This window comes from Zootoca vivipara, chromosome 5 (genome assembly GCF_963506605.1).
Source record: "Zootoca vivipara chromosome 5, rZooViv1.1, whole genome shotgun sequence".
In the NCBI taxonomy this organism is placed as follows: Eukaryota; Metazoa; Chordata; class Lepidosauria; order Squamata; family Lacertidae; genus Zootoca; species Zootoca vivipara.
The window spans coordinates 42026071-42042516 of record NC_083280.1 but is presented as its reverse complement, the minus strand read 5'-3'; the positions used below and the strand labels follow the sequence as shown (position 1 = coordinate 42042516).

At 52.6% G+C, this 16446-nt stretch overlaps 2 protein-coding genes across 3 annotated transcripts; one reads left to right on the top strand and one right to left on the bottom strand.

Moving 5' to 3' along the window:
* The first annotated feature begins 3897 nt into the window (after window positions 1-3897).
* On the top strand, window positions 3898-7915 carry NKX2-3 (NK2 homeobox 3). The gene is made up of 2 exons (XM_035132975.2): window positions 3898-4374; window positions 6101-7915. Exons 1-2 carry the CDS (start codon window positions 4044-4046, stop codon window positions 6715-6717), a joined length of 948 nt encoding a protein of 315 aa, XP_034988866.1. The 5' UTR covers window positions 3898-4043; the 3' UTR covers window positions 6718-7915.
* A 4432-nt stretch (window positions 7916-12347) lies between these two features.
* SLC25A28 (solute carrier family 25 member 28) lies at window positions 12348-16331 on the bottom strand. Of its 2 annotated transcripts, XM_035132976.2 has the most exons (4): window positions 16004-16331; window positions 15042-15270; window positions 13869-13925; window positions 12348-13301 (listed from the first exon to the last, which is right to left on the bottom strand). In XM_035132976.2, the coding sequence occupies exons 1-4, from the start codon at window positions 16286-16288 to the stop codon at window positions 12784-12786; spliced, it is 1089 nt and encodes a 362-aa protein (XP_034988867.2). In that variant the 5' UTR covers window positions 16289-16331; the 3' UTR covers window positions 12348-12783. The 2 variants fall into 2 exon arrangements, with proteins under 2 accessions (XP_034988867.2, XP_034988869.1); XM_035132978.2 differs by lacking the exon at window positions 15042-15270 and having other exon boundaries at window positions 16004-16325.
* Between the last annotated feature and the right edge of the window lie 115 nt (window positions 16332-16446).

Sequence of the window (16446 nt, the reverse complement as noted above, 5' to 3'; positions counted from 1 at the left end):
TTTGGGCTGGAGTAGGTTAGTCTTGGCCAAGGACGGAATCAGGAGGGGCCAAACCGCGAGGCTTTGAGCGGGGATAAAGTGCACATTTTAGGTCTCCCCAGGAGATGCTATCTGGATGGATGTACTCCAGTGAAAGAGAAACAACAAAGAAACTCGCGGCACCGGATTAAAGGCTAACACATTTATTGAAGTCTAAATCTCCTTGGGCCAGAACCCACTTCCTTAGATGCACAAAGTGGTTTCCTAAGTGGATAAGTATATATAGGCTGAACGCAGAGAAAGGCGCGAGGGGGTGTGTGTGTGGTTGTCGCGGGGAGTTGAGCTTAGATTTTTGGAAAGGGAGACCAGAAGATCAAGCACGAGGCAGTGGTAAGTGGGTCACGGTCCTATCCAGAATACAGATGACTGCCGCGTGCCAACCCTTATTAACTCGGGCAACGCTCTTCGAGGGCCAAACAACATTAGCCGTGCCCGCCGGGGGTCCTTGCTCTGCGCTGCCTTCTAACGCGCTGCCTTCTGTCGTCTGCCAACAATGCCCCGCTGCTATTGGCTTGAGCCAGATGGGTCAGTCCCCGCGCAAGAGAACGAACGGACACAATCCAAATACTAAAGGGTAACATCCTCAAACCGGGGAGAGCGTTTAAATCCCCACGAAAATGTTGTGGAAAACCTCAAGGATCTCCACATACTGACGACAACGCTTCAAATGTTGATCCCGGCATAAAGATGGAATAATCGAATTTAATTAGCTAATTTGACGCTGTGGACCATCTCGTAAGTGGTCACTTGGCTTCAGAAATTAATTAGATGCTCTGAATGAGGTGTCAATTGATAGAGTAAAATCATTTTACACCATCATCACCAGGCACAATCAAGCTGGTTGGATAGTGTATTAATTTCACCAAGGCCTGATGCCCAGAGACAGCTAACATTCTCCGGCCCGCGGGCCCATTGACGGCCAGGCCCCCCTCCTAAGGCCACATGCCAACGATGTATTCGCTGTGCTTGCTTTGACACATCTGCTGTTTTGCATTGTCAAGTCTTTTGTTGTGTGCCTGTAGGTTAATAATAATAAAAACCACAAGCATTTATTTATTTTTGTATCCACAGTACACACACACACCGCTATCGGCTTAGGCGACCTGCTTCATGGGCGTCTCTGTGATGAAGACCCAAGTCCCATAAAGTTTTTGGCCACAATGAAAGTATTCCCGTATTTAAGGTCCACGGGGTACTTTTGCTTTTGCTGCAACCAGTTGAAAGGGCTTTGTAACTTGTCACGTGAAATAGGCTGTTTTCTCACTCAATGTGCTGCTGTAGATTTACAGCCGATCCTAGGCCTGTTTACTGAAAAGGAAATCGCGCTGTTGTTCAGCTGAACTTGGTATTCCTCGAGCTGCCGCCCAAGCAGCGAATCTAAATTGTCAGGAAATATCTGGCTCGAGAGTTGATCCCGTTGGCTTTCACAATAATGCGTTGCGGATAAAAGGTAGGTGCAGATTGCTGTGCCGGTGTCTCCTGGTTTAGTTCGTCTACTCAGAAGTAAACGCCATTGAGTTCAGTTAGGAGACACTCCCCCGTCGAGTATGTACAAAATTGCAGTCCGAGGACACGTAAATGCTAAAGTTTTTCCTTTTCCGATAGTAATATCTACAAGTTTTGCAATAAACGTTTATAATGAAGAAATAACAGAAATATGCAACCTTGCAGTAAACTAATTTAACCTTAAACTAATCGCACTGCAAGCTTTTCCTTATTTATTTGCATCAGTTCTATTTAGAGGAATTGTTTAGTCAACGTTCCATTTTTATTTTTTGCCTTGAAAAATCTGTTCCACACATTCATCTCTAATTCTTTCAGTCCCTAAACGAACGAGGATCTTCGGCGTTTCTTGGGCTCCAGCAGAACACACAAATGGAAGCCTCCTTGCCTCATAACAAAATTTCTGACAGGCTGGCAAAAACCGAGGCAGTCGCAAACCTCGTACAATAGAAAGAGTGTCTTCTTTTTATATTGTACAGACACCAAATACCGGTATAAATGCTACATCGATGGTTGCATTGACTAAGCGACCACCGCCTGAAAACAAGAGGGCACATTAAAATCCGTTGGTTTCAACGGGAACATTAACTCTCTCGGATTGAAACCTCTTAGCTTATCCGAGCAGAGGCCACCCTCGAGGGGAAACCCCTTGCCCAAGAGCCCCCTAATAAAAGATAAAAGCCTTCTTTAATCTGTTCTTGCGTGGTAGGGGAATTTCCACCGGATTACCGCACTACTTACAGTGCTCTGCAGTCCCCCCCCCCAAAAAAAAATCAGGAGCAGGGACTTGCTGGCTTCTTATGTTTGTTTGTGGGGGGAGAACAGAGCTTGGGAACAATTAACACACACCCCTTACCGGGCTCTCCGGCAGAGCCTCCCTACGCTGCCTTTGCCACCCCTGTTACTATTCCCCAGAGAGGACGGAGGGGCCGGCGCTTAGGGACAGTGAAGGAGCTTCGCACGAATTTCAGAAACGGTCGTTGACACTAATCACGAAACCCTTTCGATCGCTTTTATTTTATTTTAAGAGTGCTCCCCGGAAGAGCCAAAGTGGTCTACCTTCTTTTGGGTTCCGTGAAAGACAGACAGAAGCGCTCGCCGGAGCCCAAGAAAAACGCACCCATTTTCCTCGCGAGTGTCCCCGGGGAGTCACTATAAGAAGAAATAAAGAAAATTAAGATGTAGGAGGAAAAAACGAAACTCAAGAGCCCTTTTATCTAACCACAGGCACATAATAGGAGCAAGAAATAATAATAATAATAATAATAATAATAATAATAATAATAATAATAATAATAATATCCCAGTACGTAAGATCACGAGCTTAGCTTTGAGATGCCGCTTTCGCAGGCTGTTTTATATCTATGAGTTATATAAGCCACCTAAGCTGGTGGCCATAACAACACATTGCAATAATACTCGCCTCTGGATATTACTGCTTCCTATTACTAGCCTACTATTATTTCTACCTATTACTACTATTACTGCTACCTATTACTACTACCGTACTACTACTACTACCGGTACAATCATGCATATCTTGTCCTACGACCACATTGGTACTGGCAAGCAGCTGCGTCCTAGGGTTTGTCTTGTCAAAGGTATGCGAAATACCTGCATCTCATCGCAGGCAGGTGACCGCCGGAAGAGATTGGCGCTCACTCCACAGGCCAATTGCCAAGCGGATGTTGAATGTTAAATTGGACAGACTGCCTTGGCCCTGTCCCTATATTTATTGCGCCCCGCGACAGGACAGCTCACTCCAAGCACCCTGCGCGCGCACACACAAGCACCTTCCCGCGTTTCCTTGGTCCCATTTGTCCCAAGAAAGGCGAGTTTCCTCTTGGGCCCTTTCCCCAGGGAGTTCCTTTTCTTTCAGTTCCTCCGAAGTTTATAAAAGAAAAACCCGCGAGTGGTAAGTCCCTAAGGGACGAGATGGAGTTAGATCCGGAACCACAGGAAGGGAAGACAGTGTCAGCGCTGTTGTCCAGGGAAAGGCGGGAGGGGGGTTGCCTAGCCATGGGGGGGGGTTGTGGGCTACCTCGGTTCGGACTCCTCCGTGGCGCGGATTTTTCTCCGCCTCCTCGCGCCCCGGCGGCTGTGCGCCAACCTGTGTGACCCGACGGCGTGGGCGCCTCACGTAGCCTCCCTGTCCAGGCCAGCCTGCAGATTTCTCTTTCCGGCAGGGTCTCTCTCTCTCTGACTGTGTGTGTGTGTCACTCAGGGGGCCGGCTCAAGGCTCCCCCGCCTTCCAATGGGGGCGCAGCCCGCGCCCCAGCCCGGCCCCTCCTTGCCGTGACGCCGCGCCCGCCCTGGCCGCAGAGGCGGCTCCGAGTCCAGAGGCTGCAGCTGGTCGGCGCTGAGGCTGCGACTGCAAAGGCAGAGCGGCAGCCTTCCCTTCGCATGGACGCCCCTTAGCCGGGCTTGGCTGGCAGGGCGCGGCGCTCCTGCACCCAAGCCGGCTCGCTTCCCTCTTTCCCACGCACCCGTCCCCCCTCCCAATGATGCTCCCCAGCCCCGCCACCTCCACCCCCTTCTCGGTCAAGGATATTCTGAAACTGGAGCAGCAGAATCTCGGGGGCTCCCTCGAGCCGCCCTTCCCCGTCGCCGCCGCTGCCTCCTGCCTGCTGGGGTGCCGCAGCTTCTCCGACGGGGAGGACGACGAGGACGACGACGAGAAGCTGCGCTTCCTCAGCTCCATGGCGGCGACGGGGAAGAGCGCCGCGGATGGGGGGCTTTCCCCAGGGAGCTACGTGCAGGCGGTGCTGCGGGGCACCTGCGAGTCCAAGGCGCTGGCGCGAGAGGGAGAAACGGCGCTGGATTCCGGAGCCGGTGAGTACCAGCGAGAGCGGGACCAGGACCCCAAGAGGGAGGTTTTATTGGGGAATCGTAGGGCCAGGCCAGCGCCGAAGTCCTTTCACATTGCCAGGATAACTAATTCCGAAAGTTTTCCCTTCTGGATAGCAGCGTGGTTGCGCGTCTGTGGCTTGGAATCACCGTTTCTCCAGCCAAATGGTGGGAAGTGGGTGAAATGCTGAAAGTGCTGAAAGTGGGACACGCGACATCCGCGTCTCCAGGAGCACGTCGGCACGGTTCAGCGCTGCTCAGAAGTGCTTGGGCACCTCCAAATCCAAGTCGCTTAGCGAAGTGGAACTTTGAAGGCTTACTTCCGAGTAAACGTGCTTAGGCTGCTGTCCGCTCTACGCGTCTCTGAGCGTAAGCCTCCCTGAACACAACGGGACGCCGTTGGGTAAAATGCACCGGATTGGGTGGTCACACTGCAGCCCTGTTCGACTCGGATGTAAAAGTTCAGTTAGTCCCGCTTCCCCAATGGAGGTTTGCCTCGGAGTGCATCCTAATGACCCTTACTTGTGGACCTGGCTTACAAGGAAGCATCTTCGGTTCAGCTGGAGACTTGGGCAGAAAGGGGGCGACTCGTTTGGCCACGCCGAGCCATCCACATCCCAAAACAGAGGCAAGGAAACGCTCTGAGGCCCAGCCTCGCAGCCTTGGTGGTCTGGCAACAAGGAGAGCCGCCTTGGTGGAATGATGGTGCCGCTGGCTCCAAGCCCCCTCGAGGAAAGCACCCGGGGTGAGATGGAGTGGAGTGGGTCGAGGGATGGTCAAAGCGCGAGAGGATCTAGTTTGGGGATCCTTCGGGCCAAGGTTTTGTTCGAGGCGCTGCAAGCAAAGCTCTTGCTTGCGCGGTGTCAGTCAGTAACGGGCCTGGCCTGGCCTCCCTCCCTCCCTGGAAGGGAGGAGATCGTGTTCGCACTGCGGGATCTTGGGGAGCATAAAGACTGCCGTCTGCTTCCTAAATGGGCATAAATCCATTTCCCAAGTCCTTGCTTCTTCGGGCTGCCTTAAGCAGTCCTGGTGGCACAGAGGGGGAAAATACACACTTCGCTCCCTCAAGTTTTTCTCGAGTTGGCTGATCTGCAGAATGCCAGGCGGCGCTTGCTCCTTCATTTTCAAGGCCGGGAAGCAGCGGCCATATTCCGTTGCGGAAGGCTCAACTTTCTATGTAATAATATTAATACTATTACTAATAATAATACTTTGCAAACCGTGTTTCTAATGTGCTCCGCCTATAGAATTACAGGCGCGCTTTTCTGCTGCAGGCTTATTTTGCAGGAGAAGAGTTTTGGGGTTGTTGTTGCAGCTGTGTCTTTATGCCCTTTAAGGCTGCGGTGATATGCACCCTTAACCTGGGCGTAAGGCCCATTGAACAGAGCGGGACTTACTTCTGGGTTAACCTGCCTAGGAGTGCCCTGTAAGAAACCGACGGAATTATGTTGTGACCTGGCATTCGGTGCATTAAAAAAGAAAACGAAAACAGATGTCGGCCCTTCCTGGTGCCTGCGCAACGTGTTCTCTCCTCTCCCTTTAAATAATCTATTCATCTGGCTTGAGAAACGAGTTACGAGTAAATGAGGTTTCTGCAAGGTGATAATGGGGGCTGTCAATGTGTTGTACTGGTTCCTTGTATCGCGAGCGAGCGCAGCCCGCAGTCCCCCGGTTCTTGACTCGAGTATCTCTCTGTTGTTTCCTTCTGCAGGGAAGGAGCCCACGGAGGAGTCGTCGGAGCGACCCAAGGCGCGCGGCCGGAGGAAGCCTCGGGTGCTCTTCTCGCAAGCGCAGGTTTTCGAGCTGGAGCGGCGCTTCCAGCAGCAGCGCTACCTGTCGGCCCCCGAGCGCGAGTTGCTGGCCAGCAGCCTCAAGCTCACGTCCACGCAGGTGAAGATCTGGTTCCAGAACCGACGCTACAAGTGCAAGCGGCAGCGGCAGGACAAGGCCCTGGACTTGGGAGGCCCGACGGCGGGGATGCCTCCGCCGTCGCAGCAGCCTCCGCCTCCACCGCGTAGGGTGGCCGTGCCCGTGCTGGTGAGGGACGGCAAGCCCTGCCTGGGCGGCTCGCAGGCCTACAGCGCGCCCTACAACGCCGCCGCCGCCTATCCTTATAATGGCTTCCCCAACTACGCCTACGGCGGTTCCCCCGCGGCTACTTACGGGGCCGGCTACGGCTGCAGCTACCCGGCGGCCAACAGCGGGGGCCCGTCGGTGCAGCCGCCTGCGGGGCCCTACATGAACATGGGCGGCTTCGCGGGCGGCGCGCAGGCCCTGCACCAGGGTCCCGCGGGGCCTTCCTGTAGTCAGGGCATCCGAGCTTGGTAGCCCCGGCAGACGAAGAGATCGAGCAGCGAGCGCGGTTCAGAGCCACGAGCCCAGTCCCCGGTCGCTGGCTGGGGCCCGGCGAGGCAGGCGGGCAGCCGGAGAAGCGGCGCTTCCTCCCGAAGAGGAGACCCGACCACGCAAGAAGGTGCTCCGCGCGCCGCTAGCACAGGTCGCGGCTCCATCCTCCATCCTCAGCACCTTGCCAGCCGACAGCCAGCCGGTGCTAAACGGCCTCGATCGCCACGCCTGCACGCGGCGGCACTGGCTCTGCTGGACACTCTTCCCCCTTGGACTCTCTTCCCTCACTCCCGGCGGAGCTGCCCGCAGCCAAAGCTCTCCTAGGGAACGGGCTGGAGACTCCGCGCCAAGGCCGAGCAGGAACGGGAACGGGTGGAAGCCATGCTCTGCCAGAATGCAGCTTCGCTTGTACAAAGCCAAAGCCGGGGTGGAAGCCGCCGCGAGCCACCCTCCTTTTGTTGTTGTTGTTGTTATTGTATCTTAAAAGTGTATCGATGTAGCCACCGCTGCAAGGAAGTTAAAGGATCCAATAAACCAGGTGCAATATCCATCGCAGGCTTCGCGCTGGCGGGGCGGGAGAGACCGTCGAGCGAGCGAGCGCGAGTGCGAGGTCTGGGTTCCTCCTCTGGCATAAGTGTCCCTTCCAGGTAGAGTTCCTCTCCTGTTGCGCAGGTTTTAAACTAACCACGCTGCGCACCTAAAATGCGCAAGTGTTGCAGGAAAAGTCGAAGCCACAGAACCGCTTTGCCATCATAAACGGCTGTCTCTGAAGCTTCTCCTTCCTTCCTCCTCTCTTCCTGAGACGGCACCCGTTTTCCCCTGAGTCCACCTTAAATCCATGCATCTTCTAACTGTGGGACAGTTATTCATCCTAACCCACCAGCCGAGGTAGATTCATGCCGCCTCCAGCAACCTGGAGGCACGAAAAGTGTGTGTGTGTGGGGGGGGGGGTTTGTAATCCGGAGTAACTTAATCGGGAGTCAGTTCCTCCGGAGGGTCGGCAAGCCCAAAGGAAACCCGCCCTGTCAGGACCCTGAGCTGCTTCAAGAAGCTCGAAGGCCACGAGGGCTGCGGAGCGTGCGGCTCTCCAGACGCGGCTGGACTACAACTCCCATCAACTTCGAGCACGATGGGAGTTGGAGTCCTACAACCTCTGTAGGCCGCAGGCTCCCGGTTCTTGAAGGGAGAAGGTAGGCCCGTTAGCCCGTCGATGGGCGTTGGAAGGGCCGCCCAATGTCGTGCTGAGGCGGGGGCGACTCCCCTCCTCCGCCTCCCTGTGGCGCCAGGCCTCATGCGCCTCCGTGGCCTCGGCTCCCCTATCATTTGGATGCCGCTATGGAGGTGCCGCGAGACGGCGAGCTGCGCGGCCGGGTACCTGCCCGCGGCCGGAGGTTCCTCCTTCCCTCCGGCCTTTAATAGGTGGCCAGCCGGCCGCTGTAATCCCCTTGTCCCGGGCGAGAAGAGGGTGCCAAGGGGCTGAATGGGGCAGCGCGCGGCGCGGAGAGGCCTATTGTGGCGGCCGGGCCGGCTCTGAAAGGAAGCGCCTGGAAGGGGCCGAGAAGCGGCGCTTATTGGATTGGGGGACAAAAGGCGGGCCGAGGGGGGCCACGGACAAAGGGCGAGATTGACGGCCCGCGCTGCCTCCCCCGCTGCGCCCGGGAGGGCGGGGGAACTGCGGTTTTGTTCCCCTTTTTTATACCGGGGGGCGAGCGGGGGATTAGGAGGCGCAGTTCAATGTCGGATCCGCCCCCGCCCTGAGTCTGCGGCGGGAAGGGGTGCCGTAGGGTCGAGGAAGGTGGGGAAGTGGGGCTCTTGGGAAGTGGCAGAAGCAGAGAGTGTACAGTATATCCCCCCCCCCGCCCCCGTAAAGGAAAAGAGCTGCTGTGTGACTCAGGCTGCCTGACGCGAAGAAATGTGCCTGGGTTACTTAGTAGTTGGGGGGGGGGGGAAGTACTCTGCACATGCTTGAAAGATGCCTCGCCATAAATTGTGCTTTGGCCCCGCCCCACCGGGATGCCCTCGAGTTATCTTTACCTCACTTGCTGCGAGAATAGATGGGGTAGCCTTCGCCAAAGGCACCGCCGAGGAAATCCCCTCTCTGTCTGCCTGTGCTGGGAAACCAGCGATAACACGGCACGTCGGAAGTGTGTGTCCGCCCATTCCTTGCTTCAAAGCAGGGTTGTCTTTTCCCACGTGAACAGGGGTGCCACATTGAATAAAGTATTTGGGGAGGGGGGAGTAAGCCCCACCCGCATAAGCGATCACATGATGTGGTGCACGCACACATTTGAATAGTAATACCCATCCATTGGGGGAGAGAGCCTCTTCAAATATTTTATGGGGGGCGAAGACCCCCCTCGGCCCCTAGGAGTTGGCTTCTATGCACATGAATGGCCGCGAAGAGATTTATACTGCTTAGAAAGGCTGGACGCAACTGCTGAGCAAAGGGGAGCTGATTCGAACCTGCGCGAGCTGTGGCGGCTTGCCCCTCAAGAGACCCTGCGGATTGTAGCCCGGGGACTGTGAGAGGAGCCCCGTCCCCGAATAAACGGCAGCCGCCGGAGGTGAGCCCTTGGCGTGTTAAAATAGTCTGGAACAAGAGCCTAGCGCCGAAGGTGTCAGGTTAGACAGGGGAGGCGGCTCCATTAAGGGTCAATGGGGCGCTGCCTCCACACTTGTAACCGGTCCAGAGCGTAGCACTGCCTGATGAGAACAAAACTACAGTACAGGGTTTTTTGGGGGGGCTTCGGTTCTGTCTACTGTCGGCTTCCTGCTTTCTTCCTTGCCTGTTGCAGATGGGCACCACCAGCCGCCCGCCACTGAATTAGACAGAATGAAAAAAGTAGTAAGTTTGGTGAACAAGGAATAAACCACCAGGGGGCGCATCCAAATAGACCTCCCGGATACTGTACCAGCAGTTTGCTTAATGCTGCCCACAATATTAACTGAAGGAATGAAGGGGCTGGGGTGTGTGTGTGTGTCATATAATCACAGAGTTGGAAGGGATCCTGAGGTAAAAAGTCCAATGGGTAAAAAGAGATTGCATTTGCTGCCCACCAGGGGAAAAACTTTTAGGGATCTATTTATCACTCAGTTGGTGGTGAGTTACTGTAGGAGTCGCTTTGCTTCCTTTCTTTAGGTCTTGGCGATCCTGAGGAAGTTGGGGTGATGGGAAAAGAGGCAGTTGCCACTCCCATAAGCCTGAATCACAGTCTGAGTGTGCTGTGAGGCAGTTGGCAAATGACACACATCCCTATGCCCAGACTTTAAACCTCTGTGATACAATTGATCAGTGCATCTGGCTATTAACCAGAAGTTGGTGGTTCCAGCCAACCCAGGAACAGCTGTGGGTGAGATTCTTGCATTGCAGGGGGTTCGACTAGATGACACTCGGGATCCCTTCCAACTCTACTCTATGATTCTATGCTTCTACCCCCTAAAACGTTGTTGGACAGGACTCTTCTGTCTTTTGCAGCAGCCTGTCAGTAATTAAGCAGGTAAAGTCCTTCCCACCATTTACCTTAGTCCCTGGAAAAGGGGGAGGGGGAGACTCCCATTGCCAGCCAAATTTCTGCCCAGGGGTGCCAACCTGAATAAAATACTATCGATCACATGACACAATGCGCACACACACCATTTGAATGGCAATGCCCATTAACTGGGGGCGGGGGAGAGTTGGCTCCTGTTTCTGCCTGTTAAGTCACTGCTGCAGGAAGAGGGATTGATAACTTTTAGAAATTATGTACAAATTCCAAGCCACATCCATAGTTTTCCTGAAAGAATTAGCAAAAGCCACACACCAGGAATTCCACTAGTGTGCAGGTACTCTGTGTTTTTCCTGTTGCCCCGCTACCCAGATCTAAGCCATGGCTTGACTTAGCATTATGTCCATACTGAGGTTCATGGTTTGTCTTGCTCCTGACAATGCACAAGCTGCAACTAGGGGTTGATCTTGGCTTACCAATTGTGGTTTGCTTGCAGAAGACAAGCCAGAAGACCAGGCTTGGATAGAACAGTAAGTCAAACCATGGTTTAGTTTCAGGGGTGTGGCAGCAGGATTTCCCACCTGTACCTGCATGTTATGCATTCTTGTTTATTCATGGTTCGGATTACATGTGAACTGGGCCACAGAGAAAATTTTCTCAAAATTAATGTTTACACCACCTCAAAGATTGAGGGGAAATGCCAGTCAGGGAGCACCAGGCTCTCCTCTGCATTGCTGCAACAGGTGAGCCGCCTTGTCAACTTTTCTTTCCCAGGAAGAATTTCCTGTCGAAGTCTACCCTTCCAAGACAGGTCAAGTCAGCAAGAAGCACAGCTAGCAAAACCATGTATGAACAGGCATTTTGAACATAAGATCTATTTGCCCTTTTGGTTCAAATTCAAAGCTCTAAAACATCAGTTCTCTCTCCATCCCTCACATAATCCTAATGCAACAGAAAGTATGCATTTGGAAATCTAAAATTTGGCTACATCCATCATAAGCCAGTGAGGACAGATGTATTGTTTTGAGGTTTCACTTTCCTTGCTGCAAAAGGCACACATAGGAAGCAGACAGGCTGTTCAGTAAGACACTGGCTCAGTCAGAGGTTTATATTCGCCTCATTTGTGTATTCTTCCTCTTCCTAAATTACACATTCCAAATCTTGGGATCAAGAGTAGGAGGAAAGATGGCCACACTCTCCCCCCCCCCCCCCAAGAAGCAAGATGAAGCCCATTGACAGTCACCTTGTTGGCCATTCCAAGTAAAAAGTTACCTGGAACATAAGTGCCATACTTTTGGAGTTTCTGCAACATGGACCTTTCCGTGGACAAGACTCAAAGGAGGGGCCAACATCATAGGACAAGGCAAGCAGAGAATGAATGCAGATGGATAAATGGTGTTCCCCAATATCACCCGTCTGCCTGTTCTCAAACTACAGCCTGGCTCTACTCTTTCATATTACTACTCTATCTGGTGTGACAGAGGATAATAGGAACAAGAACTATTTTTTTTACATATGTGCACACATGCACCTGTGTATTTTCCATCATAGTATATATATTACTGGAGCACACTGCAAGCCAGTTGAACAAACACCTGACTGAGGCAGACACTGCATCTTTTCCCCTGCTACTAATAAGAATGTGTGTTTGAGCTATGCTGGTAGGTAAGAATACCGCTGAAATATATATGGGAGGAACAAGAATCACCTAAAGCTGTCAGTTGCCTGGTGCTGGTATCCTGTAAGAACATAAATGCTCTCCAAATACTGTTTAATGTCAATTGAAAGCTGGTTCTTCATGGATCAATATTAGTCATACAAGATGCGGCATTATATGATACTAATCTCACTTCTACTCTCCCACCTACCACAACAAGAGGAAACAATTTAGACCAGGCATCCCCAAACTTCGCCCCTCCAGATGTTTTGGACTACAATTCCCATCATCCCTGACCACTGGTCCTCTTAGCTAGGGATCATGGGAGATGTAGGCCAAAACATCTGGAGGGCCGCAGTTTGGGGATACCTGATTTAGACCGTCCTGCTATAAGTTGATCCAACTTACCTGTAACAAAGCCCTATAGAGCTGCTAAAAAGAGAGCAAGAGATAAGAGCAAACAAGGGCTGTGACGATAAAGCAGACTTTATTGGAGGTGCCAAGGGCCACAACAATCAAAGCCTTCCCAGAGAGCATGAGGTTTATGTGTGTGCTACTAGACAACAGCTCAGCTAACACTTCCCCTGCCTCCATCACCACGCAGTCGTAACAGCAACCCAGTCAGGGTATGCAGGTCACCACCCCAAGTTCCAATGTGCTCACGGTAGCTCATGGTAGTCTCCACCTCTTTTAAGGGAATACAACTTTTGGGGCAAGGGAGATGCATGTTAGGTGACAGGCTAGAAAAGGGCAGGCCAAGCTGCTGCTCATTGTGTACTATCCATTTGGGAGAAGGATGATGGGCTGTGCAAAATGCAGCAGCAGGCAAGAGGCGGCATTGTTATTCCAAAGGCTTGCTTGTCATCTGAGTCCGGCACCAGCCAATCCAGCGGGTGGAGTCACATTTCACTTCCCGGCCAATCGCTCCTCCTTTCGCTTGGTAAGGAAGTATTTGAAGAACTCATACACAGACCAGGCAATGGCTGTGGAGGGCATCTGGTAAATGACACGTGCCTGTACCCCTCGAAAATAGGCAGTCAGCCCACCCACGCGGTACACCGTCCTGAATGCATGAGCCATGCCTGTAATGTGCCCACTGATGTTGGTATTCAGTGCCAGGGCCTCCTGGGTATTCAGCAGTGTCTTGCAAACGTCCAACGGGGTGGTGGCAGCAGCAGCAATGGCCCCTGCACAAGCCCCTGCCACCATATGGGAACTAGGGTTGTACTGTCTGTGAGGATTGAGGTGTTCCTGCAAAGATTCATATGCCATGAAGTGGATGGCCTGGAAGGGGATGTTCATAGTCAGCTGAGTGGTGTAGCTTCGGTAGAAAGCTCCTGCCCCTTCATTGCACCATACAGCACGTACACAGTCTGTTGCTCGCTGGTATGGAGAGTTGTACATCTGCATTCTCTGTTTTACCACTGATCACAAGATGACAGTAGCAGCCCAGCCATGGAGACGAGAGAAGGGCAGGGAAGAGCAAAGAAAAAATAAGTTAAGTGCAGTGATCTGAACAGTGTGCATACTATGTAAACACTTTTAATAGATTCAGGAGCCGCTGCGTCCCTCAAACTTGCCTCAGTGTGATCTATCTACCCACCCAGCAAATCCTGCAGAACTCCACAACTCATGAAAAAACAGTAATGCCCCAATTCTGGAATTGTGAGACATCAAGTAAAAAATGGGGTTTACTGAAATGAGATCTGATTTTGCCTACACAATGTAGGGAACACAAATATGAAAGACAAGTTGCAATATTGTTTTTATGTCATTTATCAACACCAAGAGCAAGGGCAGACACACAAATACCTTCTTTGCTTCAGCCAAAGTCTTGTCCACCACCCACCCACTACATCCAAAGACCCTTGTCGCAGGTAAGGCTCCATGTCTGAACTGTATCACAAGCAACATGAAAGCACCCCCTGGTGACAAGAATGGAGCAGCACAAGCCGCATGAAAGTTGCAGGACTGCTGGGAAGCAACATTACCTTCTGCTGGGTTCATGGCTGCATCATGAAGCAATGTTGCCACACAGCCTGCTGCGCCTGCAAAACAAGGACTATTACATGTGAAAAGTGGGAAGAAGACCTGCCATTGTCCTATGGAGCTCTCAGAATGTGCACCGGAGGAGTGTATGTGAGCAAATAGGAACGCCCCCCCCCTCCCCAAGAGAGAATGAAAGTTCACTGAGAAGTTAGCATTAGTTTTCAGAAAGGGAACATCAGAAATATTCAAGGCTCCAGTGCAGGCAATATTTATCATATTAATCTCAACCCACATTGGAAGGAATGGGGTGGGGGATGGGGAATCAGAAGACTTAAGACTGCAATCCTAACTCCACTTACCTGGGAGTAAGTCCCACTGAACTAAATAGGACTTACTTCTGAGTAAACATGGTTAGGATTGCACTGTAAGTTATCTATCATCTTTAATTCCTAGAGCAATGAAGAGCCAAGATCGTCTTGCAGCTATTTAGGATCCTGCCACCGTCCTGCTAACACATCCAACAAGCTTCAGAGTCAGACGAGTTAGTTCCAAAATTCTAGGATCTCCAGCTAATTAGGTCTTCCTATTATCTGTCCAGACTATCAAAGATGAAGGAGCCTCAGAAGCATGCTAGTGTGAAAAAGTATATGTAAGCAGACCAGACTCTACAACACGTTACAACAAGCTTGGGGTTCTCCCCACTCAAAAATGAGGATGCTAAAAGGACAAATGTAAGAGCAGATACAAACATGGACATATCTGGGACAGCTGCTTCAAAGAAAGAGCATTATATAAAGTCAAAATGAAATACAAACAGCAACACACCCATTTCTCTATAATATTTCAAACTATCTTCACAATAAAAAAAGTTTCTGTCTGCTCAGATGGAAACTGCAGCTGTCAGTCCCATCTTGTTCCCACAATCCCTTCTCATTCACAAATTCCTTTCAAAAGTCAATGGCAAATCCTACATTCCTAATTATCAGAGTTAGATAATGCTTGGAGTGAAGCAGAACACAACATTAGGGAAGAATGTCAATAGTAAACAGGATTCAAAAGTTAAATATAAGAGCAGTAAGAAAGAACCAGGCATCCAGTTCTTCATTTCACTAACAGTCCTAGCTGGGAACATAGGAACCCTCAGGGTGGGGCAAGGAGGCAAGAAGGGACAATACCGTTGGCCACGTGACTATTGCCCCCAGCATGGATAATGTCGGTAAGTGTCTTTTTCAACTTTTCATAGCAGGCGAAATACAAGGCATGAGCAGGGCCTGCCCCTGTGGCTGTGATGTTCAATCCACGCATGGGTCGCCAGATCCCTTCAGTCCGCACGATCCGCCACAGGGCCTCCAGCACATTCCGGTAGCGAGCAGCAGGTTCCGGTTGCAGGCTCTGCATCCTTGTCTGCCAGCGCAGGGAGGGGAGCAGGTTAGATATGCCAAGAGACTTAGCCTAGTAAGTGCTCCACTCCACACCCAGCTCTCCCAACCCAAGACACTCCTTCCTTTCAGAGACATTCAGCTGCATTTGGTGGCTGCATACAAATGGGTGCTCACAGGCGACCTTTGCAGGTGTCTGCAGATCACCAGGGGGCCTTCCCGCCTGCCAGGCTCTACCATGTGTAACCCCCCCCACACACACACCTTATCCCTTCCTCCCAGACCCATGACTGAGACCAAATATTTCCGGAACCAGGTCGGTCGCTTTGGCAGCAAAAGTGAAGGCCTGAAACGTGATCAAGGAAACCGACCTTGCTTCTTGTCAACTACTGGTGGCAACACATAACTCTCCTGTCAAGTGATCGTTCGTTGGCACTTCTGCCATTAGCCAGCAAAAGAGCCAAGAACGTGTTTGATCCATCCCTCCCCAAAGTCGTTAGCTCCATCACATTCATCGGGGGTACACCTCCTTCGCCTTTCTGTCAACTGTTCCCCCCCTTTTTGCTAAATTCGGATCGAGTCGGACCGTCCGGTGATGCGGATTAAAGTGCAACACTAATGAAGATCGTGTACCGGTTAACCGCTCTCAGGTCCTGCCCAGTGACTCCCGCGTCTCGTCTCAGATCCCCGCCCCTCGATTCCCGCCAGCACCCGCCCTGCTCCCGGAGGCGCGAGAGCAGCTCGGCGCCCGTTCTCACCTTGACACAGTCCACTGGGTACATGAGGCTGTGCTCCAGCACCCCCGCCACAGCCCCTGCGAGCATGTGGGTGGAGGCGGCGGAGCCCCGCGGGAGGGCCTCGTACTCCGGCTCCGGGCCGGCCTCCGTGTCCGTTCCAGTCCCACCCTCCCCGCCACCCCCCGAGGGCCACGCCCAACCCGACCCTCCACCGTCGCCCCCGCCCAGCAGCAGGAGGAGCTGGCGGCCCGGCTCTGCCCCACCGCGCTGCCCGGGCCCAGCCGCGCGGCCCGCCCCGAGCTCCATGGCACCGCCGAGTCCGTTGCGGGCTGCACACTCGGTCCTGCGGCTCCCGCTCTGTCCGCCCCGCCCATGGACGTCACTCATTGGCCGCTGACGGTTTTCGCGCCGCCCCGAGCCAATGTCCATTGGTAGCCTGCGATTCACGCTCGCTTCCATTGGCT